This window comes from Syngnathus scovelli, chromosome 12 (assembly GCF_024217435.2).
Source record: "Syngnathus scovelli strain Florida chromosome 12, RoL_Ssco_1.2, whole genome shotgun sequence".
In the NCBI taxonomy this organism is placed as follows: Eukaryota; Metazoa; Chordata; class Actinopteri; order Syngnathiformes; family Syngnathidae; genus Syngnathus; species Syngnathus scovelli.
In genome coordinates, this window is record NC_090858.1 from 2,911,019 (window position 1) to 2,936,062 (window position 25,044).

The following is a 25,044-nucleotide window of genomic DNA, read 5'->3' on the forward strand; positions in this document are numbered from 1 at the left end:
TTCCACCCACCTCCGAAAGAATTTAATCCTTATTTTGTCGCCTGGTGTTCCCCAGGGGGTTCCATTCGTGCAGTATCAGCACTTGGATGGCATTTTCTTATCCTGGGCTGCCATGTCCCTCACGAAGAAACCAAAACATTCCTTTTTTTTTTATTTGAAACAAATTCCAGGTGTCTCTGAAAGCATCTTGGACATTACGTTCGATCAAACCTTATAATAATTCCAGACAAAACGAAATACTTCCTGCACGTTAGCCACATAACAGATGTTTTTTGTATTTAGCCAAATTTTGGATTCAGGCCGGCGACTTTTTTTGCTTTTCACATGACCCTTAAGTGTCATGGAATGTGGAAAGGGCCACCACCATTTCTTTGCTCCCCCCGCCCAAGCTCCTCGCTCTGACAGGATTACAGCCTCTACTTTTTTAATTAAGGGGTTAAATAGACCCCCTACTATGTACTCCTAAGGGGCCCACGTGTTTGTGTGTGAGGCAGGTCATGTGACTGCTAATTCAACCCATTAAAAAGAGCCCCGTGTCTCTGATTAGCATTAATAGTGGGGGAGGGCGGGGGGGCGGATCAAAAGACTAATTAACGCATCGGCCAAGTTGAGACAACATGGTCTGTTTTGAGTTGGAATTTATATTTGTTAGCAGATTGTTGCTAATTGCTAAGTGCAAGACCTCATTTAGTAAATGTAAAAAGCCTCAGCTAACGATTGTGAAAATCGACTTCAGTCTATACGGGGTGACCTAAATATGAGGGTCAAGTGTGAGGGGGGAGGAGACGACCTGTGAATGTATGCATGCATGCGTGTCGCATCTGTGCTTTCCGTTATGTGCATTGCGCAACATAACAGAAGGCCGCTTTTAGAACAAAAGCCAAAGTCAACAAACAGTGATAATAATAAAAAGTTTTGAGAAGCGCTTTGATCATGGAGGCCTTTGTTCTCGAGTTAATTCGGGCAGATATGGAAATGTCAAGAAATGTGGATCCTTGCGTGAATGTGCGGAATGTTCTCGAAGCGTGTTGACACCCGCGATAACGCCGCTCGTCACGCACGCTACCTTGGGCGACATGCGTTTAAATCAAGTCGCGTCTAGCTAGCATGATGTACACGGACAGGACAGGAGGAAGTGCTTAGAAGGTAATAGACACCACTTTCTGTCAGCGCACGGATTGTTCTCAAGTAAAAAGAGCTGTCGAAAACCGCAACTCATGCTAAGTCACTCGAGACGCTAATGGGTTAGCCACTTAACAGCTAGCCAACGGTGCGGTCTCATTGCCTGACACCCACGTGACTCACCAGGCCAGGCACCACCTTTGAAAGCCTTCAATACCAAAATTTCTACACGGGTCATTTTGACCCGTAACATAAGATGGTTGAAAAAGTGTGTAAGAAAATTCCGAATACATCTCATGATTTCAACATGGAATATGAACACTGTTATTGAATGACATCATTTGATCTATCTTCCCACCAGAAATCCCAAGGCCACAGTGCAGAGGACCAACAAGAAGGTGAACAATGACCCCACGCTGCGCATCCAGAACCTTTCCATTCTCATCAGGCAGATCAAAGCCTACTATCAGGTAGAAATGAGATTCCTTATGTTCTAGCTCCCCAAGAGTTGGATCAGCCTCTCCTGAAGGTCAAGATTAACTGCGAGTTAAAGTCAGACCTTTTAGTCTATCTGGTGGTGAATGGAAAAGCTATTGATCATTGTTTTCGTTCGAGAGGAGCTCAAGTGAGGCTACAAGATTGTTTCTTTTAACACCTCTGCTTGGTTAATCTCATTGAGTGCATGGACGAGAGACAATGCAAGCAAACGATGAGCCCCGCTCTGTCTGCGCCGCTTGGTTTAATCCTCTCATCTCTCGGACGGACGGCTTTCAACCATGCCGCCACTTATGTGCGTCTGCAAGCTCAGCTTCTCAGGGACCGCCGACAGGTCCAAGTCCTGCCACGCCCCAAAACGGCACTTTAGGGATTTAATTGCTGCTTTTATACTGCATGTCAAATTGCCTTCATGCAAAATGCAAAGCTCTTCTTGCTAGCTTTTTTTTTGCTGACAAGGCATGTGGGTCAAATTGACCCGTGAACATGCAGATTCCCATTCAGAATGAACTGTAGCTTCCTACTTGGTTTTCAGTCTCCGCTTCTGTGGATGACTAAACCAGATTACGCTTTCCTGTGGTGATTTTGGTCCCTTACCGGTTTTTCCCATTTCCCGAGCTGCGGACGGACCCCTTTCTTGCTGTCCAAGCTAATGGTCTTAACAGGTTTGCAGCTGAGCCCGCTCGTGTCTGCGGCCGACTTGGTACGCTCCACTGCCTTCCCCACTTCTTGATCTTGTTTTTCAATTTGCATGTTGGTTTTTGATGACGAGCGCCTCGTCGTTAAAGTAAATGTCCAGTAATGCACATGTGGGCAAAATGACTTCTCTTCAAGGCTTTATTGAATTAAACTCTGGTGTCGGGGAGTAAATCTAATTTATTAACCGCTGTGGAAGCACCCAAGGCGGACACTTGTAGACCTTGCTACCCTTCCCCCATTTCCTGCATGCCTCTACTCTGCCCCTTCGTCCCATAAAACACAACGTTAACGCGCGGGCTAACGTTAGCTTATATGCGGCTGGTGTGTGGGTTCCAACTTTTCAGGAGGCCTTCAACGTCTAGACGGGGGCTCCTTCACGCTTTGATCGAAGAATATATGGTGAACAGATCATATTCGGCCAGATGTGGTCGTATAGAAAGCGTGTTTCCGCCTGAATATAATCTTACATAGTCATGTTTGAGCTGTCGAGCAAAGGTTTCCATTTCTTTTTAGTGGGCCAAGTATAAACTGGGCCACATTTTAATTTAGCGACTTTCTCCGGGGGCGTACGATTATGCGGCTCTGACTAGCTGAGCTACATTCTTGCCTGCTTTTTTCGGTGGCTTCTCACATGAATCCCTTCCTCTTATTTCTTCACATAGCGACGTTCCATCTTGCTGTGTCACCCATTGTCGGTTTGGGTCTCGGTTGTTTTTGTCGCGGCGACCTGATTTGCACGACCTCCGTCCGCTCGAACAAGAAGCTACGGGAACCTTTTAATTCCCGAAACCAAGTATGAGGAAGTGCAAGTTCCAGGTAGATGATGAACATAGCTGTTGCTTCTCTCTGAATCACAACATCCATCCTGCTAATTTCCCTCGGGTGTGCAAAGTGACTTAAGCGCGAGCTGACGCATGCAATAACAAAGTCTGCCGCGGCTCACAAAGATGCTCTGTTCATCTTTGAAAGCAAAAAAAAAAAGAAAAGAAAGAAAACAAGACTCCCTCACATTCTGTAGCGATGCACTGCACGCTTGCTTGTGACTAAATTGAAGCCTTCTTATTTTAGTCGCCAGCAGTTATTTTTATACGGTCACAACGTTTACACATATTCCAATCAAGCCCGGAATTCCCCCCCACGCCGGCTCGCTCCTTTCGGCGAGTCACGAGTAAATCGGTTTATTAGGGCATGTGCTCGCTCGCCGTGGGGCAAATGCGTGTTGTCATGCACGCTCACATGCTCCTCACCACTCTTATCGTTGATGATGCGGCAAGCGGGCCTTCACGCTAATCATGATAAGGGGACGTTTACAACCATTAGCCATGCAAGCAATTAAAAAGTACATTTTGTTTTCTAGAATACGTTTCGTGCCAATCTCGGGTTCTTTGTTGTGCGTCCAATTGCGACACTGCTTTTCGTGCAGCGATTGTTAGATCAGGTGTCAAGTGGCTTTTCCGTGGAAGTGTGTGTTTGGACAAAAAGAGGAAGTGCCTTTCTTCCCTTTTGTTGGTGGAGAGAAGTACCCCAGAGAGATGTGTGTGTGTGTGTGTGTGTGTTTGCACATGTACTGTACTGCACTGTACGTATTAGGGCATGCAGAGCTTCTACTACTGGAGTCTTCTCACCCCCCCGTTTCTATGGCAACGGGGCTCGGTGGGGCTGCAGAATGGGTGTGATTCATGCTTTTAAGGGTTCAGGCGCACACACACACGAGAAGCGTCACAATCGGCCCCCCTGTTAAAGCTATACGCCGTTAGCGGAAGTGGGCGGAAAGGTGGGAGGTGAGGGGGGGGGCGAGTAAAGCAGACAGGGCTCACTGTGAGACGGAAACAGTGGAGAACCTGTCCACTGACTCACACCAAAAAATACTGTTTTGTATTTTTTTTTAAAAGGGTTCTGGATTTGACGCTCCAAAACTTCATCCCTGCATCAACCTGAAAAGGCTCTCAAACAAGACGACCCCTGTCAATATGTTTGATTAGCTGCCGACGTTATTTATGATTAGCCATCACGCTAACTGTAACTCAAGCGAACCAGTCTCGGCTTTTGTGTTGTGATACGTCCCCCTTGACCCAACACGCCTCTCCATCAATATGTCTAAACGTCTCCGTGGGATGGAAGATGAGCTACAGCCGAGCGATTCCGATTCCCTGCCGGAATCAATAACGGGAAAATATAGTCGGCATGAAGGGGGGAGGAAATGTGGAAGGGGGGTGGGGGGGTGAAGAGGAGTGGGCAGTGATGGAATCAAGACTTCATCCTCCCCCTCTTCCTTCTCGCCTGTGTTTGTCTTCACGGCTCCCTCCTGAGTTTGCCATTTTTTGCTGTAGTGACATGAAGTGACATCATGTGACATAATTAACCGCAGTTTTCTATTTGACGAGTCAACACGATATAAGACGGGGATGAGGATGGAAGGTGCGCACACACGTGCTCGCCTTCTTGATATTAGCCGCGCATCGCCGTGACAACCTTGCATCTCTCTCGCTGGTTCTTCCTCCTCCCGCAGTGTCCATGTTTTATGCATGAGAGCCGCTAAAGCCGCACCGCCGAGGATAATCTGAGAGCAATATTAGGCAGCTGTGTTTTAGCTGTCGTATTAGCTCGCTGCTAATCCTCAAAGCGTTTTATTCCGTCATGCCTTTCCTTCACGTTGTAGGGTGAGTTGGGGAAAGGTGGCCGACATTTTGTCAATAATCATCAATCAATAACTGGATGTGTTGAGGATTCAGTTTGACCTAATTCTGTGAGTCTCGTGACATCGAAAAGAATCACAATGGTGCACTCTCATGACACCAAAGATTTAACCGAACAGTCGCATCAGGGACACTTTTTTCAACTCCGGTCATGAATTTCTATTCTTGTCATACAATAATGTAAATATTGCCAAGATGCTAAAAAGAGTCCATGTCCTCCGTTCTCATGCCAGATTGTCATCGTCCATCTGTCGCTTGAATGTAAGTGGAGCACAGAGTTCCACTTCTCTTATGCAATCAACTGTTTTTTTTTGTTTTTTTTTCATTTATTTCTGTCTCAGTGTCAAATCCTAAATCCAGGAAATGGTTTAGACACAATGTCCATTGTGTATTTGTTGATAGTATGTTTTAGAAAATGTCCGCCACTGCATTTCAGGAACATTCATCATACGAAATCGCAATCTTGGTCATGGAACAAGTTCAACTGAAATATTTAAATTACCTGACCACCTGAGAAATTACAGATCAGTAAAGTGCGTCCTTATTTTTTGCGGATGTCCGCCATGTTTGTTTGTGTGTCACTCCGGCAGGAAATACTCCCCCCCCCGACCCCCTACTCCTTGTCCACCCACTTCCTGTTTGAATTATTTTGACCTGGCTTTAACCCGCCTTCAAATGACTTGAATGGCCAAACGGAAGGTTCTGACCCACATGTGTTTGCTTTGGAAGGATGTGGCACTAAACCGGACAATGTAGTAATTGTGTGTGTCGCGTGAGTCACCTCATGGAGTCTCCTTTGAGTTGACTTAATTGACTTGATTTTTTTGTCCATAACAGGAGACACTCCAGCAGCTGGTGATGATGCCCCTCCCCAATGTGTTGGTCCTGGGCCGGAACCCTCTCACCGGTAAGCCTTCCGATTCATTTGGGTAGGGGTGGGACTTCGAATTTTCAAGAGTTCACTCGGCGGTCACGAGCGATTTTTCCGCGGCTTCACTTTCATCGCATCGCTACAATGCAACGATAAAACCGGCTTTCATTTTTTCCGCCGCTTTGATGTTTCAAATGAGTTTTTCTCTGCGACAATGAGATGTCGCCCCCCCCCTCCTCCAGGAATTAGACTTCCCCTTCCGTGCAGCATGTTGACAAAAAATTCCAGATTACAGAAAATAAAACATTAAACTTAAAATGTTTAAATTTCACGCTAACGCCACAGTGATCGGTTTGACCTCCATGGCCGAAATCTGCGACCTTCTATTGGGGTGCGTTTATATATCGTGTTTCCCTACAATGTTTCTAAACCCGTCCAATTCCTCACTCAGCCCACCTTTATCTCTCTTTCACCGCCGCCTTTGCCATCACATCATCTCTTTCATGGCCTTTCCGCGCTCACGGCTTTAATTTAAACGCGCCAAGGGTAAATAAATGAACAATAAGAGGCGGCCGCGGGCGCCTGCGCCGAAGGATAACTGGCTTATTGTCGGAATAACGAGAACCGCTGTCCTGAATATTGGAAATAGGTTGCAGGCTCTTTTATTTATAGGTGCTTGCATTTAAATGGCTGATTAAAATTCATTTTACGGGTGGTGCCTTGGAGCTAGCGGACCAAAGCAGACTGGAAAATTCAAGACAAATATTCTTTTTTTTTTTCTTCAGTCAGTCAACAAATCTGGCCCGGCCACTGCTCACTGCAAGTCGTTGGAACATGTGGCTTTTATTATGTTCTCGTTGGTTGTTGGTTGGGGGAGGGGTTCCTCCCCAACAGTGGGAACTTACTGTTCGACCCGAAGGCTCCCGACGAAACCTCGTTTCGATGGCCTCGCTCGCGTGTAAATGTCAACAGGCAATGCACACTGCCTCCTCTGTGTGCTCCTAAAAGTCATCTGGCTCACGTTTTTGCTGTCAATGTTGTTTTTGTTTTGTACCGACCCCCAAACTGATCCGTGGTATGAAGGGAGAGCTCTGTGGATTGAAACACTGCCATGTTTGTTTTTTTAAATGACTCATTAAATATAAAAAAAAAAAAAAGGACATTGTGAATGACAAACGCACCTGTGCCGAGTCAACTGTTGTTCACCGACAGCTGACAGAAGCTTGAAGCAAAGTTTGCCTAGATACTTGCATGCAGTTGAATAATAATGAGAAAAAAAAAATAATAATTTGCCTAATCGTCATAATAATGCCGATAAATCATTTTAATTATTATCTTTCTGGGTGCTTTTACTAGATGATCCTTTACGACAATGAGGCTCATTAAATGATTCCCGGCAAAGCAACATCTGACTGTCTATTTTTTTTATTTATTTTTTTTAATCACAAATATGCAAGTCATGCCGAGTGAGTGTATTGATCCCGCAGTTGAGGCGATTATAGCGATGACTCACCACTTGTCATCTTTGAAAGACAGGGTGAGTCAGTGTCCTTGATGATCGAGCAGGAAGAGGAAGCGAGAGATGATTCAAAAGAAGGGATGATGGATAAATGAAGAATGCCCCCCCCCCCTCAAACTTCTCCTCTGTCCCTTTCCCCATCTCTTTTTGTCACTTCCTTTGTCCCGCTGCCTTTCATCTCTCCTTCCTGCAGCGTCTCCTTGCTGTCGTGCTCGCTATCCATTATTTGTCTTCGCAGGCTGCTTATCCTCGCTGCCGAGCTAAATCCGCTCCCCCGTCTGGAAGCGACAGCGCTAATAGAAGTTCCCGCTAAGCCGTGCAGCGGCAAAAAAATTGACCTTTGTCAGACATTAACTCATCTAGGCTCTCCAAAAGTCCCGCTGTGAGCGTCAATTATCTCCTTAACACTCATGGGACATTAGGTACACTTGAAAAACCAAATCATATTCAATACGCCCTTGAACTTTTTTTTAAAATGCTGTTTGAATTTTTTGCACACCCCCGTAAATCACAATGTCACGACTCGACACCCAAAACAGCAATGCAGCCATCGTGTCTTATGCTTACTCATTGCGACACACACGTATTTAGCTTCACAACACCTGGTTGAAATCCAGAAGATGTGTCGAGGCCTGTAAGGCTCGCTGACAGATGTTCACTCAATCTTCTTCAAGGAAGGATTTAAAAATAATTCTGTGATCTTTAGAGCGAGGTCTGGAGGAGATGAAGAAACTCCTGCTGCTGCTTCTAGGCTGTGCTGTTCAGGTAAGCGCCGCCTCATGGTTTGAATTTGGAAATACTGTTCTTAGTTGGATTTTTTTTTTTTTATATTAAAAATAATTTCATAATGCACGTGACCAAGCAAGATTTTTTTTCTGTCCCCAGTGTGAGAAAAAGGAAGATTACATCGAACGCATCCAGACTCTGGATTTCCACACCAAAGCTGCCATCGCATCTCACATCCAAGAGGTGAGCGTCCCTCACACGAGATCTTCCCACCATCTTCTCACTGACATTAGAATGTACTTTTTAAAGGTGACACACAACCAGGAGAACGTCGTGGACCTGCAGTGGCTGGAAAGTGGGGACGTGCCCGCCGAGGACCTGGCGAGCCTGTCCCGGAACCTGGCCTTTCATCTCAAACACGTGGTGGACGACAGGGACGCCCAGCTGGAGGTGAGGAGATTTGAGGAGGTTTTATCGGGACGCAAACGGCTCGCTACCATGTTGGGGAAGGTTTACTACAAGCAAGTGGCCTCAGGAAGGAAAAGGCTGTTAACTGTCTCATGGAGGAACGATTAACGTGTTTTTCTTAGCATTCGCGCATCGGTGGAGTTTCCAGCCATAGGGGGGCACATGCTTACGGCTGATACAAACACTGTGTGTGTGTGTGTGTGTGTGTGTGTAATTGCCTCCAGATTAGCAGTGTGCTATCCAGAAGTTCTCAATTAAAAGTCCATTTCCTGTCACAGCCTGGGGATCAACAGATTGTTTGTTTGGCGGCGGCCATTTTGTTGTAGTAATGCCCCTTTGTTTCTAGTAACCAGATTTGTCATATCGGTTTAGAACACAAACTGTTTGTTTTGATGAATTTGTGCCAACTCAAATTCTTCACGACTGTGGTCCAGACTATTGTGGAGCTGACCCAAGAGAGGGACTGTATCCAGCTGTCCCCGCTGGGTGGCGGTCCGGCCCAGTCACCCAACGGCTCCCCGAGCATGAGGAGGACGGAAAGCCGGCAGCACCTCTCCGTGGAGCTGGCTGATGCCAAGGCCAAGATTAGACGTCTGCGCCAGGAATTGTGAGTAACCGTTTTGCTTCTGTAGCCGAAATTTTTCGAATTCCTAGTTCACACTTCTCGGACTGTACCATAATGACTCAAATGGCTGACTGATTGTGAATTGACTAACTTGTTAGTTAATGATTTGCTACTCGACACAAATCTTGATTGATGATTTAGCTTTTACTTTCGTTTTTGCGACTTCCTAGTTCATAAAGATTCGACGATGCCATTTTTGAAGGACTGTACCATTCGTGGTAATTCAAATGGCCTACTAAACAAATAACCAGCCCGCAAGCTAGCTAAAAATTAGCTACTTCCTGATTCATGTAGACGTATAGGAACATTAATAATACAAGATTACAATGTTCATATATAGCGCAGAGTCCAAATAAGTGAAGCCACTCATAAAATATATATATGGCCTTTCGATGAATTATAGAGCTTCTGTTCGCTGTGTTTGCTTTTATTTCAGCAAAGAAGCATTTCAGTGTTGACCATACAGCAAGTTTGTTATTTTCTAATTAGAGTGGCTGGCGTCGAATATTTAGTAGTTTTAATGAGATTGCTTTGTTCCAACATGCAGCGTTAAATGCTAAAATGGATGACAACAAGTCTCCTCCATGGAAATTGGACTTGTTTGTTGCGGCGCTCCATCACTGTAGGCGCCACTCTTTTTTTTTTCTTGGAAGAGGAACGGGGAATAAAAGCCAGGCTCATTGGTTGTTGTTGTTTGTTGGTTGCTATGGTATTGTCACAAACTAACATGCAAAACTAGGCAAGGTCGTACATTTCAAACACAATGAAACACAAGTATGGAATAAATAAAGAATAGCAATGGGGAGTTTTCAAATATAGCAGCAGGGCATGAAAGTGTTTGCTTAGATGCAAAGTACGCTAAACCGTTAGCGGCCCAACCAGCTCTATGCAAAACATTAGCCGGCAGCTATTCTGCAAGGCACAATCTGACAGGTGATTGTGATTTAGGAGAGTGCTAAAATGAAAACCGAAAAACATAAAGGGATCCCCAAGAAGGATGCCATTGCCTTATTGAGATATCATGAAGCTGCAGACACATTTGCATGTCGTTTGTTGTTTATCTTGGAGTTGTAACTGTCGAGTTTGACGCTCGGCAGACGGAGCTTGTTGGAAGTTGTAGGAGTCATATTCAGGTCAGGACGACTGGGGAATAAACATATGCGCTACTGTCTGTCGGGAAAATTTATTCGGTACGCTGTAATGGCTGTCATGGTGTGTATTCCCCACTGTTCAATTAATTCAAAAGTTGTAGTAAAAACACTCATCTTTGCTGTTTTTCCAGGGAAGAGAAGAGCGAGCAGCTTCTGGACACACGGCAGGAGCTGGAGAACATGGAAGTAGAGCTCAAGAGGATCCAGCAAGAGGTGAGTCCAACACAATCGTACACATCCTACTACTCGTGTGTGTGTGTCTTATAGCTGTGGCTCTTAATTGGCTCTAGCTCGTTAGCGGTGGCTATAATTAGCACGGTAGCTTGGAGCGGCAACCTGGCGGAGCATTTGGTAGTGAGCGGCAGCTAATTGAGCAGGAACACTGTTGGCCAGCTAAGTAATGTGAAGGCTTCCCTCAAATAAACACAACTGTTGGAGCTCTGTTGCTCACCAAAACAGCAGCACCTAAAAAGTCAGGTTAACAGTATTTCCGATGAATTAAAATGTAAATGTGTTTGATTTGTCTTTCAACGCGTCAAGAGCTACCAACTTCTGTCAGACGCGCGCTCGGCCCGGGCGTACCGCGACGAGTTGGACGCCCTCCGGGAGAAAGCCGTCCGCGTGGACAAGCTGGAGAGCGAAGTTTGCCGTTACAAGGAGAGACTCCACGACATCGAGTTCTACAAGGCGAGAGTGGAGGTACGGTCGATGAAAGCAACACTGGAAGAAAAGAGTTGTTCCGAATTCTTTGTTTTTTTCTGTCTGTTGTAGGAGTTGAAGGAGGACAATCAGGTCCTGCTGGAAACCAAAACTATGCTGGAGGAGCAGCTGGATGCCAGCAGAAGCCGATCTGACAAACTGCACCTCCTGGAGAAAGAAAATCTGCAGTTGAAATCCAAAATCCACGATCTGGACATGGTAAGACATTTGGAAGGAACATTTTTTTTTTTTTTTAGCCCCTCTGAAATCAAGCCCTTTCCATCAGGAGCGAGATTTAGATCGCAAGCGAATGGAGGAGCTGCTGGAGGAAAACCTGGTGCTGGAAATGGCCCAGAAACAAAGCATGGATGAGTCCTTACACCTGGGCTGGGAGCTGGAGCAACTATCCAAAACTCCAGAGCTGACTGAGGGTAAGAAGAAGAAGCGGGCACCACAAACATCCTGACCTCCGTCCATTGGCTGGAGTCTTGTAATTAATATTCAGCAGCTCTTGGAAGATAATCTGTTCTTTGGAGTTATTAAAGCTGTTAAGAGGTTTAACTAGCTAGGGATCTGGTTAACGACTTGTTTGCTGAAATAGCATTTCAAAGCATTTAACACCTGGAGCCTAGCATGAAAAATTAATTTAGAATTGATTACCGCTACATAAAAAACTGTTTTAATTTACATGTCGTTGACAAAGCCGCATTTAATCATCCGCTCGTTGCCGCCTCAGTCCCTCAGAAGTCCCTCGGCGAAGAAGTTAACGAGCTGACCTCCAGTCGTCTGCTCAAGCTGGAGAAGGACAACCAGACGCTTCTGAAGACGGTGGAGGAACTCCGAGGAGGCGCCGGATCGGACTCGGTGGCCAAACTGGGCAAAGTCAGCCAGGAGAACCAGAAACTCGTGCAGAGAGTGAGAAATATTATTTTTATTCCTTGGGGAGGGGCACAACAGGGCTCTGTTTTGGAACCAATGCTTTTTAGCTCATTTCTGATGCTATTACATCCACCCCCCCGACGATTTGACATTTTCCCACACCAAGAAAAGTATTTGGAGAGGGGAAGAAAAGGAGCATGAAAGCCAAGTTGTAAATCCTACCAGACTGACTTTGCCTTTTCTTTCCCCGTTCAATGACATCCTAAACAGCCTTTGGCCGGAGATACGCCTCTTGCGAGCCTGCTAAGTGGCACCTTTAGAATTCTAGTTGTTCTTCCGATACAAAAGCGGCGGTTTTATTCCAGCGAGCACTGAAAAAAAAAAAAAAATTCATATGTAAATGAATTTACACATCTAAAATTAGTTTTGTCTTTTTTGACCAAAAAACAAAATACAATTGACAATTTTTAAATGACTAATTTGTTTGCAGCTGGAGCATCTGGAAAGCGAATTAGCGACCGAGAAAGAATCTCTCCGCTGCGCCGAATCTCTGAGCACGGACCTGATGAAGGAGAAAGCCTTACTGGAAAAGACGCTGGAAACGTTGCGGGAAAACTCCGAGAGACAGGTACCAGATCACAATAGCAATAAGGATGAGGCTTAAAACTGGACCTGAATCTTGGTCTGACTTGAGCTGTGTTGTCTCGGCAGCTTAAAGGTCTGGAGCAGGAGAACAAGCACCTCAGCCAGACGGTGTCGTCCCTGCGCCAGCGCAGCCAGGTCGGCGCCGAAGCTCGCGTCAAAGACGTGGAGAAGGAGAACCGCATCCTCCACGAGTCCATCTGCGAGACCACGGGCAAGCTCAACAAGATGGAATTTGAGCGCAAACAGCTGAGTGAGCTAACGTCTCCGCCAGCGCTTTCTCGGGTGTCTGTTTTCTTTTCCTCGGTGGGATCAACACGCCGGCGGCTGCTTGTCTGCAGGGAAAGAAGTGGAGGCCTTGAAAGAGAAAGGCGAGAGAGCGGAGGAGTTGGAGGTTCTGATGCAGAAGCTGGAGCGGGACAATGAGAGTCTGCAGAAGAAAGTGGCCAGTCTGGGAATTACCTGCGAGAAGGTTGGTTTTTGTGGAGTCTACCAAGGGTGGGCACAGTCAATGTTTTTTTTTTCCCTAATTTTTCTAAACTGGACAAACTGGCTGGCCGTATGAATAATTCAATATATAATATAACAAATAATAAATTCAGGTGTCAGCATTGGAGAAGGAGAACACCGACCTGGAGGCGGAGAGCCGACGCCTCAAGAAGAAGCTGGACGGTCTGAAGAACATGGCCTTCCAACTGGAGGCGCTAGAGAAGGAGAACTCGCAGCTGGAGCAGGAGAACCTGGAGGTGCGCCGTTCGGCCGAGAGCTTCCGCTCGGCCGGGGCCAAGGCCGTTCAGCTGGAGGCCGAGAACAGGGAGCTGGAGAGCGAGAGGAGCCAGCTGAAGCGGAGCCTGGAGCTCCTCAAGGCCACTTCCAAGAAGACGGAGAGATTAGAGGTGAGAATTTAACCTTAAACAGTACGTTACTTTCAATTTCTTTGTTTGTTTTACTCTGAGCACCTCCATCATCCTAGGTGAGCTACCAGGGACTGGATACAGAAAACCAGCGCTTGCAGAAGGCGTTAGAGAACAGCAGCAAGAAGATCCAGCAGCTGGAAGCTGAGCTGCAGGAGGTGGAATCAGAGAACCAAACCCTCCAACGCAACCTGGAGGAGCTCAAGATCTCCAGCAAGCGCCTGGAGCAGCTGGAGCAAGAGGTGAGTGGAGAAATGAAGATCAGATTAAAACAGGAGGTTGATTTTTAACCTATCCGGCCGTCATGGTTCCAGAACAAGACGCTAGAGCAGGAGAGCTCCCAACTGGAAAAGGACAAGAAGCTCCTGGAGAAGGAGAACAAGCGACTGAGGCAGCAGGCCGAGATCCGCGACTCCAAGCTGGACGACAGCAACCAGCGGATTTCCTCCCTGGAGAAGGAGAACCGTACCATGGGCAAGGAGATGATCTTTTTCCGGGACTCGTGCACACGGGTCAAAGACCTGGAGAAGGAGAACAAAGAACTGGTCAAACAAGGCACCATTGATAAGAGGACCCTCATCACGCTCAGAGAGGTTTGTGGGGAGAAGATGAAGCAATGGCCCGTGTGTAGAACTCAACAAATGGTCCCCGTGTTTGTGATTAGGAGTTGGTAAGCGAGAAGCTACGCACTCAGCAGATCAACAACGACCTGGAGAAACTGACGCATGAGCTGGAAAAGATCGGACTGAACAAGGAGAGGCTGCTGCTCGACGAGGACTCTGACGACAGGTATCCACAAGCTTTTAGCTTCTTGTTTTTTTTTTTCTTGGGAAGTAAATCGAGTTTCTTTTTTTCCAGGTTTAAGCTCCTCGAAAGCAAACTGGAGTCAACGCTGAAGTCCTCGTTGGAGATCAAGGAGGAAAAGATCGCCGCCCTGGAGGCCAGGCTGCAGGAGTCGTCCAACCTGAACCAGCAGCTTCGCCAGGAACTCAAAACTGTAAAGATCTGCGTGGACGTGTAAAAAAAAGGCTACAAGTTTTTTTTTTTTTTTTGGTTCAACTCGTGTGTTTTGCTCACAGGTGAAAAAGAACTACGAGGCTCTGCGTCAAAGGGAGGAGGAGGAGAGGATGGTGCAGAGCTCGCCCCCTAGAGGTGTGGAGGACACCCAGGCTGTCAGCAAATGGGAAAAGGAGAGCCACGAGGCCACCAGGGAGCTACTCAAGGTCAAGGACAGGCTCATCGAGGTGGAGAGGAACGTGAGTCAGACATTTCCGCTCGTTATTTCACATCATCCGCGTTCTCAGGTTAATGTTTTTTTTAATTTATTTAAACCTTCCTCCTAGAACGCCACGCTGCAGGCAGAGAAGGCGGCGCTGAGGAGCCAGCTCAAGCAACTGGAGACGCAGAGTTCCAACCTCCAGGCTCAGATCGTGGCCGTGCAGAGACAGACCGCCTCTCTGCAGGAGAACAACACCACGCTGCAGACTCAAAATGCCAAGCTGCAGGTGATGGATTATGCAAATTCAATTGTGAACGGATCAGTTAGTGGTCCGTGGCGGTATTGCAGGTGGTCTGCGAAATTGGAAATGGAAAATAATTGGAACATTTTTAAAAATTCAATTGATTTACTATTTAGACTTGATTTACTTTCCAGCTAATTTTGTCAATCGTTTACCTATCCAAATTATGTTTAATGTAGCTGAGATTTCCAAAACACCAACTGGCAGGTGAGCTTCCCTCCAAATGATTTGAATGCTTTTAAAAGCAATATGTCAGCTCGGGAAGCTTTCACGTTTGGTTACGAGCCAAAAGGGCCGTCCGGCCGATTTAAAAGCATTTCCCCCACATTAGTCGGTCTGAAGCTGCCCCTCTTTGGCTCTGTCCCAACCCTGCCAGCCTGTTTACCCCCCCCTCTACGGAATTAGACCTGAACTCCTTGTTTGGCAGTTTTTCAAAGCCAGCTTATGGGACACGGGATTGACACTGATGGGATGTGGCCTCGTGCAGTTTGTTGTTTTTTAATTCTCTGGGTGTGACTGACAAAATATGCTTGCTTGTTCCTCCAGGTGGAGAACTCCACCCTGAGCTCGCAGAGCGCCGCCCTCATGGCGCAGAACGCTCAGCTGCAGGGCCAGCAAAGCAGCGCGGAAGGCGAGCGTGAGGGGGCGCTGCGGGAGAAGGAGGAGCTCCGGTCCACGTACGAGCTGCTCCTGCGCGACCACGAGAAACTGGCGGCGCTCCACGAGAGGCAGGCGTCCGAGTACGAGGCGCTCATCGGCAAACACGGCGGCCTGAAGAGCTCTCATAAAAGTCTGGAGCAGCAGCATCGGGACCTGGAGGACAAGTGAGGAAATCGGGATTGTATTTATGAGGAGGACTGGAGGATGAGAGTGATTTTATTTTCAGGTACAAGCAGCTCCTGCAGAGGAAAGGAGATCTGGAGGAGCTGGAGAAGAATCTGAAGGAGCAACAAGACAAAATGTCCTTAGAGAATCAGGACCATCGAGATACTGCCGATCAGTGCAAACTGCTCAAAGAGGAAAATGACAGGTCAGAGTCAGGGTGAGGGTTTGTTCCGTGAGTTGTTGAACTCACCTAAATATTTTTATTTTTTTACAGACTGAACACTACCTACCGCCAACTGCAGAAGGACAACGAGAACCTCCAGCTGGACCACAAGAACATCAAGACTCAGCTAAACGGCGCCAAGTTGGAGCAGACCAGGCTGGAGGCTGAGTTCTCCAAGCTGAAGGAGCAGTACCAGCAGCTGGACATCACCTCCACTAAACTCACCAACCAGTGCGAGGTGAGGACCAAGTCCAAAGAGCTCGCCTGATGTCCCGGAGATGATCATCAGGTTTTGCTGCTTCTATTCTCAGCTGCTGAGTCAGCTGAAGGGCAACCTGGAGGAGGAGAACCGACACCTGCTGGACCAGATCCAGACTCTGATGCTGCAGAACCGCACTCTGCTAGAGCAGACCATGGAGAGCAAAGACCTGTTCCACGTGGAGCAGAGACAATACATGTAAGCTCATCTTGGTTTTTCTTTGAATTGAAAAACACTGACGAATGTTCCCAAATTAAAAATGGTTGCTTGTTTTATGTTTTAGTGACAAGTTGAATGAACTGAGGAGGCAGAAGGAGAAGCTGGAGGAGAAGATTATGGACCAGTATAAATTCTATGATCCTTCACCTCCACGCAGGTGAGCAAGGAAATAATATTGAAATCATAAATGTATTGCACCACAATTTAAATTCTGCCACAGATGTCCAAGTACAAAAAATAATAATAATAATTTAATTTAATTGGAATTACTCACTTGGATAATATTTGTATTTTAATTGTTTTTTTAATTAATTGTAATGATTTTTTTTTTAACCTTCGCAGTATTTTACCCATGTTTCTTTTTTTTGTTTAATTTTAATTCAGTGAACTTTATTTTTAAAAGCAATTCTTTTTTTTGAAGTTTTTAAAATCATGCCTAAAGATGATTCCATCCTAATTTAATTATTGCGATAAATCTTTACTCCTCTATATCATTAACGAAAGGTTTGTAATGGAGATAATTAAGAAGCCCCGTCAGTATCTGCTCGTGTTTTACCTTCTCAGGCGCGGCAACTGGATCACGCTTAAAATGAAAAAGCTCATCAAGCCCAAAAGCCGTGAGAGGATGCGCTCCCTCACCCTGACGCCGTCCCGCTCAGAGTGCGGCGACGGCTTCCTGTCCTTCCCCGCCGCCGACAGCCAGGACAGCTCTTCGGTCGGCTCCGGCTCCAACTCGCTGGACGACACGCTCACGCACAGCAGGAGCAGCAGTGAGTGCACACGCGCACATTGAGGTTCCGAGATCATTCCCAATTTAACCTGGTTGAATTTCACATCTGTCTGTGCGGAAGGGAGGCGAGGCCAACGGTGCCTTGCCCAAGGGCAGGGCTCCACCAACGGTATGCTACGAACCGATGGGGTGGGCGGCGGCGGTGGCCAGCCGCCACTCACCTCTCTCAGGGCATGTTTGCGTGAGTTCCATCGTGTGTGTGTGTGTGTGTGTGTCGCTCGCTCGGTTTACGGCTGAGCTGCGCCCAGGCCACGAGGTTGACTCGACCAACACACTTCAAGTATTTCGTATCAATTTTTCAATTCGCTGTCAGTCAACCGGCTGATGTGTGCAGTTCATCTGTAAAGAGGAATCGAATCATGACGACGTTGGCCTCCATTATTATTATTAAATGGTGCAAAGCAATAACATGAATAAAATAGAAATAAATATATTCAATTAAATAAATAAATATACATAAGAACATAAGAATAAACGTCTAGCTTTCCAAATTTCTTGAGAGTTTGCGTCAAAGAGCAAGAGGATGTTGAGGATGATTCATAATTGCACCCTTTAATGGATCGCCATTATCTCTTTGTGTCACGTCGCCGTGGCGATGCATCGGACTGTGTAGCGTGTTGAGATTGTCATGTTCAATTAGGAATGAGCTAGCGTGAGAATTTGCAAGTGTGTTTGAACACTTGGCCCTGACGTGTTGTTCTAGTCGGAAGTGTTGGGTGTTGTCGTTAGCTTGTTGTAAGTGAGCAAAATTAGCACATTTTGCTAGATGAAAATGTGTCAAATGTGCATGAAGGTTGTTTTCATGACTTTGTAGTGGAGCTAGATGAGTGTCGCATGGAGGACGCAGAGCTCCGCCAAGGCTTTTTACACCAGAGTACGGATTACAATGTTGTTGTTTTTTCGTTTTTTCGGAAAAGTATGACTCGCTATGTACCTTGGTGGAGATCATAATTCAACAGTAGTTTTAGGAAATAATGACGTTGAGATGTTTTATCATCATGAGTGTGCTAGGCCTCAGTTTTCTCCCTGCTGCCTCCTTTGTCACAATAACACCCCCCCTCCCTTTTTCTTTTTTTTTTTTACCCTCCCTCTGTCACCCCACGACCACCCTGTCTGTATGTGGCCTCACTGTGGCAGCTTTAAAAAGGTTGCCTTTCATGAGGAACAGATCCAAGGACAAAGACAAAGTCAAGGCCATCTACCGGCGCTCCATGTGTAAGACCGCCGCGCTTAGCCGCCATTCTTCCTCCCCCCTCTCCCGCCGCCAGCTTGGACCCTCACTGATGTCGTGTGTGTGCACACCGCTAACATCAGTGACGTGTCCTTCATCTGTGACCTTTCACCTATTTTAGTCATGGTTTATGTAGCAGAGATGTAGTGAGGAGGGACTAACCCCCCCTGTAGAGTTTTTTTTAGGCTCTTTTGAGTGTCACTTTTTGTGTTGCTAGAATCACTGAGCCGCTTTGTGCTTCTGTTGCAGTGAAAGTGTGTGTGTGAGAGCTCGCAGGGGTGTGTGTGAAGTGGCCGTGCGATTCGCCGCCGCCGTCGGGCGACTTTTTCTTTGAATCCATTTGAAGTGTTCATCTGAGTGCAGCTTGCCTGCCTTCACGCTGACTTCAAGTGCGAGAAAGACGCCCGTCTTTGTTGCACTTTACGCTCGCCTCACACAATTTTTCGGTGCAGTAGTGAGATCCAAAACAAGAGATGTTTTGGAGGATTCATCTTTTGTATTGGATCTGGTTTGATTACGCCACTGTACCTAATGTTGTGTCCAGGGAGCGCTGCTAACCGTTTCTTAAACCGCATGTGCCATCGCTTGGTTGTGCCATGTTTTGAATCAGGCGCATCTATTTTTTTTTTTTTTCATTCTCCAACACAAAAAACACTCAAAAAGAAAGTTGTATAATTTTAGACTAGAGCATAATGCAATTCTGTCCACGCGCAGCTATGAACGACCTTCTCCAGACCATGACGGTGGCCGGCGGTCCAGGCGCCAACTGGGTGGGCAGCACGGAGAATCTGGACGGCGGCGAGGCCGGCGACGCGGGCGCCGGCCGGCGAGCAGGCGGCGGCCAGCGTATGAAAGAGCTGGCCTTCTCCACCAACGCCATCGACTGCGCCGCCCTCACGTTGCCCTCCTCATCCCACAGGCGGGCCCCCCACAGGCTCAAAGGTTTACAACCACGTGAATGACAGCGGCCATATTTGTCATGCAGTATGAATGCTAACGTTGATTTTCATCAACAGACAACGCTTCTTGCGAGGATGTCGCCGGCTCCTCGGATGATCCAAAGAATCAAGGTAAACTCGGTTGGGAATAAGAATGCTCTCAAAACTGTGTCATCAGTTTCTCCCTTCCCCGATAAGCTTTAGACCCCCCGCCTGCCTCTTTGATTAAGCCTGACGGCGGCCATTTTGATAGTGAGCAAAACGAAGCTTCGTCTTAAGCGGGATTGAGTTTATTGCAGCCTGCAAGACGCTATTGAGGGCGCATGTTCATCAAGTGAGATGGACATGTTTTATCACGATTTACATGCGTTCTTAAGATTCCCTTAACACTCCCACTGGGCCTTAATCATGTAAAGATCTTTGGTGCATTAGTGCTCAGCATGGATGCTGCTTCGCTGATGACTTCCCAGAACGCGCTATTAAAACTCCACTCAAAGCTGCCATTACTCCGCTATAAATTTTTATTACGAGACGTATAATTGAATGCAAAGTCACTAATGCGAAAAATATTCTCTGTTGGCACTCAGACCATTAATCCATATTAAATAAAATCATCACCACTATTGCGACTTCAAATAATGACAGTTCAATGTCGTAATCGACGATAATGATGTCATAATCTACAATGATGTCATAGTCAATTAGGAAAATCTAATCATTTCTGGCCAACGTTTAGGTTGTCGCAAATACAGTGATATATACTTTCGGGCTCGGCCTCCTCTTCCTCGCCGTGGTGTTGTCTTTGTTCCTCCAGCGGCCACGTTGGCAGCCGGCCACACTTCCTGTCCGTCGGCCTGGCACGCGCCATCTGCTACCCCAGCGGGGGGAGCCGCTGCGTTGTGCGCTGTCAAGCCTTCGCGTTACTTCCTCTGTGTGTTACTACATGTCTTCCCTCTTTGTCCTTTCACCCTCCTACCAGCTTCCAGACCCCCCAGTCTCCATAGCAACAGGACCCTCAGTAGTAATAGTAACAATAACTCCCAGCTCACCTCTCCCCTGGAGGGAAAAGGTACGCTCCTCCCTCTACCCCTCCTCCTCCTCCTACTCAATTATCTCTTTAATAAATCACAACACGTTTGCACATCTCACCACACAATTGAGCCCCCTAATGTCTTAATCCATGAGAATATTGTAATCTATAATGGCAATGTTGTAATCTGTAAAAATTTCATCTGTTTACTTTGTCATCGTATGGCAATTTTATTACCCATGAAATGCTACATGTCAATCTATAATCAATATCATAATTAAAAAAACACAATGCTAATATACAATGTGTTACATCCTCCCCCAGGCACGATAAACGGTAGCGCCAGTCGTCCTCACAGCGAGAGCAGCGGCGAGTTCAGCTTGAGTTTGGAGCAAGAGGCCTGGTCCAGCAGCGGCAGCAGCCCCGTCCAGCAACCATTGTCGTCGCGTTCGTCCCATCAGAGCCCCGGGCCCACGCGGCACTCCCTCGAACCGGCCCCCGCCGCCACGCCCGGGCAGATCAGGAAAACGGCGTCCCCGGGCAGCGAGGTGCTTTCTCTGCAGCAGTTCCTGGATGAGGGAATCGACCCTGCCGAGGTGAATTTTTTTCCCCAATTTTTCTTTCATGAATTATTCATCCGGGCTATTTATGTTTTAAATGCACCGTTTATCAGCAAGTTTTATTTATAAATGTCATTGGCAAAAAAAGTTATTTATCAATCTGGGACAGTGCTTCTCAGTATGGTACATGGGCTCCCCCTAGTGGTATGCAAAAAAATATATTGCATCGTAGGGTCTTTGAGACTTTTTTGTGTATCCCATAATGATAATGATTTTTTTCGACTGTTGGAGGGGCATGAGCGGGAATCAAGTTTTATTAACTCCACCAATTTCCTTCCTTTGTCTCATGTAGTCGGGCAGTCAAGAAAACCTCACCGTGGACTCCCCCCGCCTCCCAATTTCTTCCGAGCGTGCTCAGAAGGAGCGACCCACCACCCGGGGCCGCGGCATCCTGCGCTCCTCAAGCGGCAAAGCGGCGCCGGTCTCCGCCGACCGCCCGCCGCGCTCCTCGGGCCAGCCTGGGCGCCCCAGCCTGCGTAAGGCAGAGAGCACCCGAGTGAGGGGCTCGGTCCGCCCCGGCCTGTCCGTCCAGACTCGGGCTACGTCGGTGTCGGAGCGGCTGGACCGGGCCTCTGGGTCGGCGGCCACTTTGCCCCGCGCCAGTAGCGTCATCTCCACGGCCGAAGGCAGTTCGCGACGCACCAGTATCCACGACTTGCTCTCCAAGGACAACCGGCAGCCCGTTTCTGTCGACGGGGTCCAAGCCCCGCCCGAACCCAGTGAGTACACCCCAAAGGGACCCGCTAGTACCGCCCCCTTGCCAAAGTCTCTCAGCTTGCCGTGCCCGAGCTCGGACGAAGCCGAGCTCCCCACTCTCGAGTCCTTCCTGGGTCCCTCCTTCACCGCCGAGTCGGTCTTCATGGACTCCATCTTTAGCGAGTCGGCGGGTAAAAGCCTCCCCTTCCTTTCCCTCAACCCCACCCTCGTCAGTAACATCAGCGGACCCCCTGTGGCTCCTTTCCCCCCGAGCCGAGCCGACAATCCGCCGCAGCCTGGCCCCGAGCATTTGGACGCGGAGGAGAACCAGTCGCTGTGGTTCGAGTACGGGTGTGTGTGACGGAGGGGGAGGTTCTGGCCCGCCGATATCCGTGTGGGTGGTTGGGGGATCTTTTCCTCTTGTTCTGGTGGTCCCATGGTGCTGTTTTTTTTTTTTTTATTGGTGGTGGTATAAGTTTCTGTTTCAATCCATTTCTCCCCGTCCACTTTCGATTTCAAATGAAATCACTTGACTATCACCTGGATGCTCCAGTTGATAGCCTGCACCCATCAGCACAAATGACATGGATTGTGAATTTCCCCGAAATAAATGAATGTCAGTAATATCCATAATACAGTGGTACCTTGACTTACGGATTTTACGAGTGTCTCGGGCAAGTGATCTCGACATACTTCTTTTTTTTTTAATACAAAACAGTAAGTCAAGGGACTACCGTATTTGACACTTCACCTGCTGTTTGTCTCTGCATGTTTCATTTTGACCGCTGGGATCAAAATGAGGTTTTTATTTTTATTTTATTTTTTACTTCCTTTTGTGATTTTGACGAAAAAGCAGGCTTCTTTGCTTGGACTTGCTTCAAGGATGAAAAGAAATTTGTTGGGGGGTAAAATAGGTCTATGAGGGGATTGTTGGAGTTGTTAAAAGTGAAAGTGAATGCAGGGATGACGCCAAATGGTTTGGTCGGAAAGTAGGCTGTTGTTTTGGATGGGCAACCATTTTGTTTTTAGTGACGGTTTCATGGGTGGCTTGAGCGAAAGTGACTATGAAGGAAAAGCAAGGAGTCATAAACCCTCCTGTTACATTTTGTCTTTTTTGGTAGACAGTGTGCTCCCAAAAAAAAAAAAAAAAATTTAAATGGTACACGATTTGCCTCAAAAACATTTTATCACATCACATATTTACAAGCACTTGTGAAGTCCTCCCATGTATGGGAGAAAGTGGTTTAAATGAACACAAAAAAAAGAATAATTTGAAAATATCAAAATATAGAAGTAACATCACAACATACTTGTAACAGGAGGGTTATTAACTAAAGCGTGTCCCGAGAAGACGCTCTTGTACATATTAACTTATAAACTCATCCAAGCATTCTTTGGTGTGCGACTTGCCTCTACTTATTTATTCCCGCTTGTAGTCACTCGCTTGTTTCGTATTGGATTTCAATGTGTGTGCGCTTGTGCGCACGTGTGTGTAACGACGTTGCTTTATTCCACAGATGTGGAGGGCAGAAAGTCAAAAAGCAGAAGTGGCGAGTGCTAAGCCCCACGCGTGGTGAGTGAGCGAGCGCTCGGATGGGAGGGAAGGTGGGCTGCTTGTTGCCATGGGAACCTCACACGTGATGTAACCGGTGTCTTCCATCTTCCCTGCCAACCACCCCTTAAATTTTTTTGCTTGTCTGCCTCCTTGTTGCCATGACAACGCATGTAGTTCCCCGGCTGGCTACTACTTCCTGCTTCCTGTCTTTTCCGCTGTTCCCATCAACTTCTCACTTTTTCCCCCACTTCCTGTGTGTCTTACTGAGTTTTCCCAAAACTTTAAAGTTTCTGGTCCCCTTGACCTGATTTAATTCGTGAGAGATGATGACCTTTACTCTCATGTTGTTTCTAACCTGCTCTCTCCATCTTCCCACTTTTCTTCTTCTTCTTGGCTTGCCGGGGACTCACTAGGTGGTCTTGGAGGTGCGAAGCCTGGTAGACAGACGGCAAGGAAAAACGATTGTAAAATCCCACCATTTTGTTTAGTTCCCTCCCAGCCCGTTTATCGAGAAAATGGCTTCCTTCTGTTTTGTTTTTCTTCCTTGAATCAAGGAAACAGACGAAGATGCGCCCAGTTTTTGTAAAAAAGAAAAAAATTCTCTCCGATGTGGTGTGCACTACTTTTGAAAGACAATTCACGTGCCAAATCACAGACCCCCATCACATTAACAGATAATTCTGGTGTGAATTTAAATCAAGGATGAAAGCATACATTCAGCATGTGGACACGATATATACAAAGCGAACAGCGGACCAATCAAAACACTTCTTGTTGGGATCTTGGGACAAGCCATGAGAATTTGCGTGTGCGTAGTGAATATGAAAAGTCTACACACCCCTGCTTAAATGCCATTTTTTTTGTGATGTAAAAGAAATAAGACTGAGATAAATAATTTCTGTACAACTCAACTGAAAAATGTGTTTGCACAAATGTGCACACCCTCATGCAAATGAACCAATCATATTCAAACTCAGTTAATTAAGTCAGCACACTCCTGCCACCATTTAAAGTGCCTCTGATTGACCACAACTAACCTTGAGAGGTTCTAACTGGCCTTTCCTGACATTTTTGGAGTCAAGTTATACAGCACAAGCCATAATCTGCAGTTTATTAGTTTATTATTATTTTTTTAGAGCTAACTTGTTCTCTTTCATATACATCACAATGAGCCTGATATTTGAACATGGGTGTGTAGACTCTACTTTGGACTGTGTGGTAAGGACACTTCCACAATAATGTACCATCTTAATGATCACTACATTAATTTCATAGTAGTTTTTTTGTCATCTTGCACTCTGGAAGACCTTACTATAAGCACACGCATACACTACATATAAACATTCTGTGATCATGTGGGTTGTTGCTATGGCGATGATGACTTTCCCTCCTTTTCCACTTTTACATAAACCCATTTGATGTAATTAAAATTCATCAATTAAGAGAAATTTGTGTCAGTGTTTTTTTGGGGGGGTTCGATTCTTGTGTAAAAAATGTTTTTGGTAGCTTTTTTCTATTTAAACATACGAGTGAAAGAAGATGTAAATATATAATTGGGTAGCACTTAAGTGCAAAAATTACAAAGTTTTTCAGAGTGTTGAGGACTTCATATTTTAAATGAATAATAATACT

At 46.5% G+C, this 25,044-nt stretch overlaps 1 protein-coding gene across 9 annotated transcripts in view; it reads left to right on the forward strand.

The window, feature by feature from the left end:
- The window catches only part of ccdc88ab (coiled-coil domain containing 88Ab), a 28,933-nt gene extending 4,073 nt beyond the window's left edge, over positions 1 to 24,860 (forward strand). The window contains exons 3-37 of one of the 9 annotated variants that reach the window (XM_068652576.1): positions 1,484 to 1,592; positions 5,850 to 5,919; positions 8,109 to 8,167; positions 8,288 to 8,371; positions 8,438 to 8,578; positions 9,031 to 9,203; positions 10,504 to 10,585; positions 10,913 to 11,071; positions 11,144 to 11,290; positions 11,358 to 11,502; positions 11,808 to 11,986; positions 12,441 to 12,578; positions 12,662 to 12,845; positions 12,934 to 13,064; positions 13,195 to 13,488; positions 13,566 to 13,748; positions 13,821 to 14,099; positions 14,171 to 14,503; positions 14,586 to 14,762; positions 14,850 to 15,011; positions 15,573 to 15,850; positions 15,913 to 16,056; positions 16,126 to 16,312; positions 16,386 to 16,531; positions 16,617 to 16,709; positions 17,117 to 17,322; positions 17,404 to 17,451; positions 18,480 to 18,557; positions 19,288 to 19,515; positions 19,590 to 19,643; positions 20,491 to 20,580; positions 20,866 to 21,137; positions 21,454 to 21,880; positions 23,375 to 23,430; positions 23,826 to 24,860. In XM_068652576.1, the coding sequence (XP_068508677.1) occupies positions 1,484 to 1,592; positions 5,850 to 5,919; positions 8,109 to 8,167; positions 8,288 to 8,371; positions 8,438 to 8,578; positions 9,031 to 9,203; positions 10,504 to 10,585; positions 10,913 to 11,071; positions 11,144 to 11,290; positions 11,358 to 11,502; positions 11,808 to 11,986; positions 12,441 to 12,578; positions 12,662 to 12,845; positions 12,934 to 13,064; positions 13,195 to 13,488; positions 13,566 to 13,748; positions 13,821 to 14,099; positions 14,171 to 14,503; positions 14,586 to 14,762; positions 14,850 to 15,011; positions 15,573 to 15,850; positions 15,913 to 16,056; positions 16,126 to 16,312; positions 16,386 to 16,531; positions 16,617 to 16,709; positions 17,117 to 17,322; positions 17,404 to 17,451; positions 18,480 to 18,557; positions 19,288 to 19,515; positions 19,590 to 19,643; positions 20,491 to 20,580; positions 20,866 to 21,137; positions 21,454 to 21,880; positions 23,375 to 23,418 (5,524 nt within the window). In that variant the 3' untranslated portion in view covers positions 23,419 to 23,430; positions 23,826 to 24,860. Of the gene's footprint in view, positions 1 to 1,483; positions 1,593 to 5,849; positions 5,920 to 8,108; positions 8,168 to 8,287; positions 8,372 to 8,437; positions 8,579 to 9,030; positions 9,204 to 10,503; positions 10,586 to 10,912; positions 11,072 to 11,143; positions 11,291 to 11,357; positions 11,503 to 11,807; positions 11,987 to 12,440; positions 12,579 to 12,661; positions 12,846 to 12,933; positions 13,065 to 13,194; positions 13,489 to 13,565; positions 13,749 to 13,820; positions 14,100 to 14,170; positions 14,504 to 14,585; positions 14,763 to 14,849; positions 15,012 to 15,572; positions 15,851 to 15,912; positions 16,057 to 16,125; positions 16,313 to 16,385; positions 16,532 to 16,616; positions 16,710 to 17,116; positions 17,323 to 17,403; positions 17,452 to 18,479; positions 18,558 to 19,287; positions 19,516 to 19,589; positions 19,644 to 20,490; positions 20,581 to 20,865; positions 21,138 to 21,453 lie in introns of all 9 variants that reach the window. The other 8 variants (XR_011087850.1, XM_068652575.1, XM_049736455.2 and 5 more) reach the window with 8 other exon arrangements.
- The last annotated feature ends 184 nt before the right edge of the window (positions 24,861 to 25,044 follow it).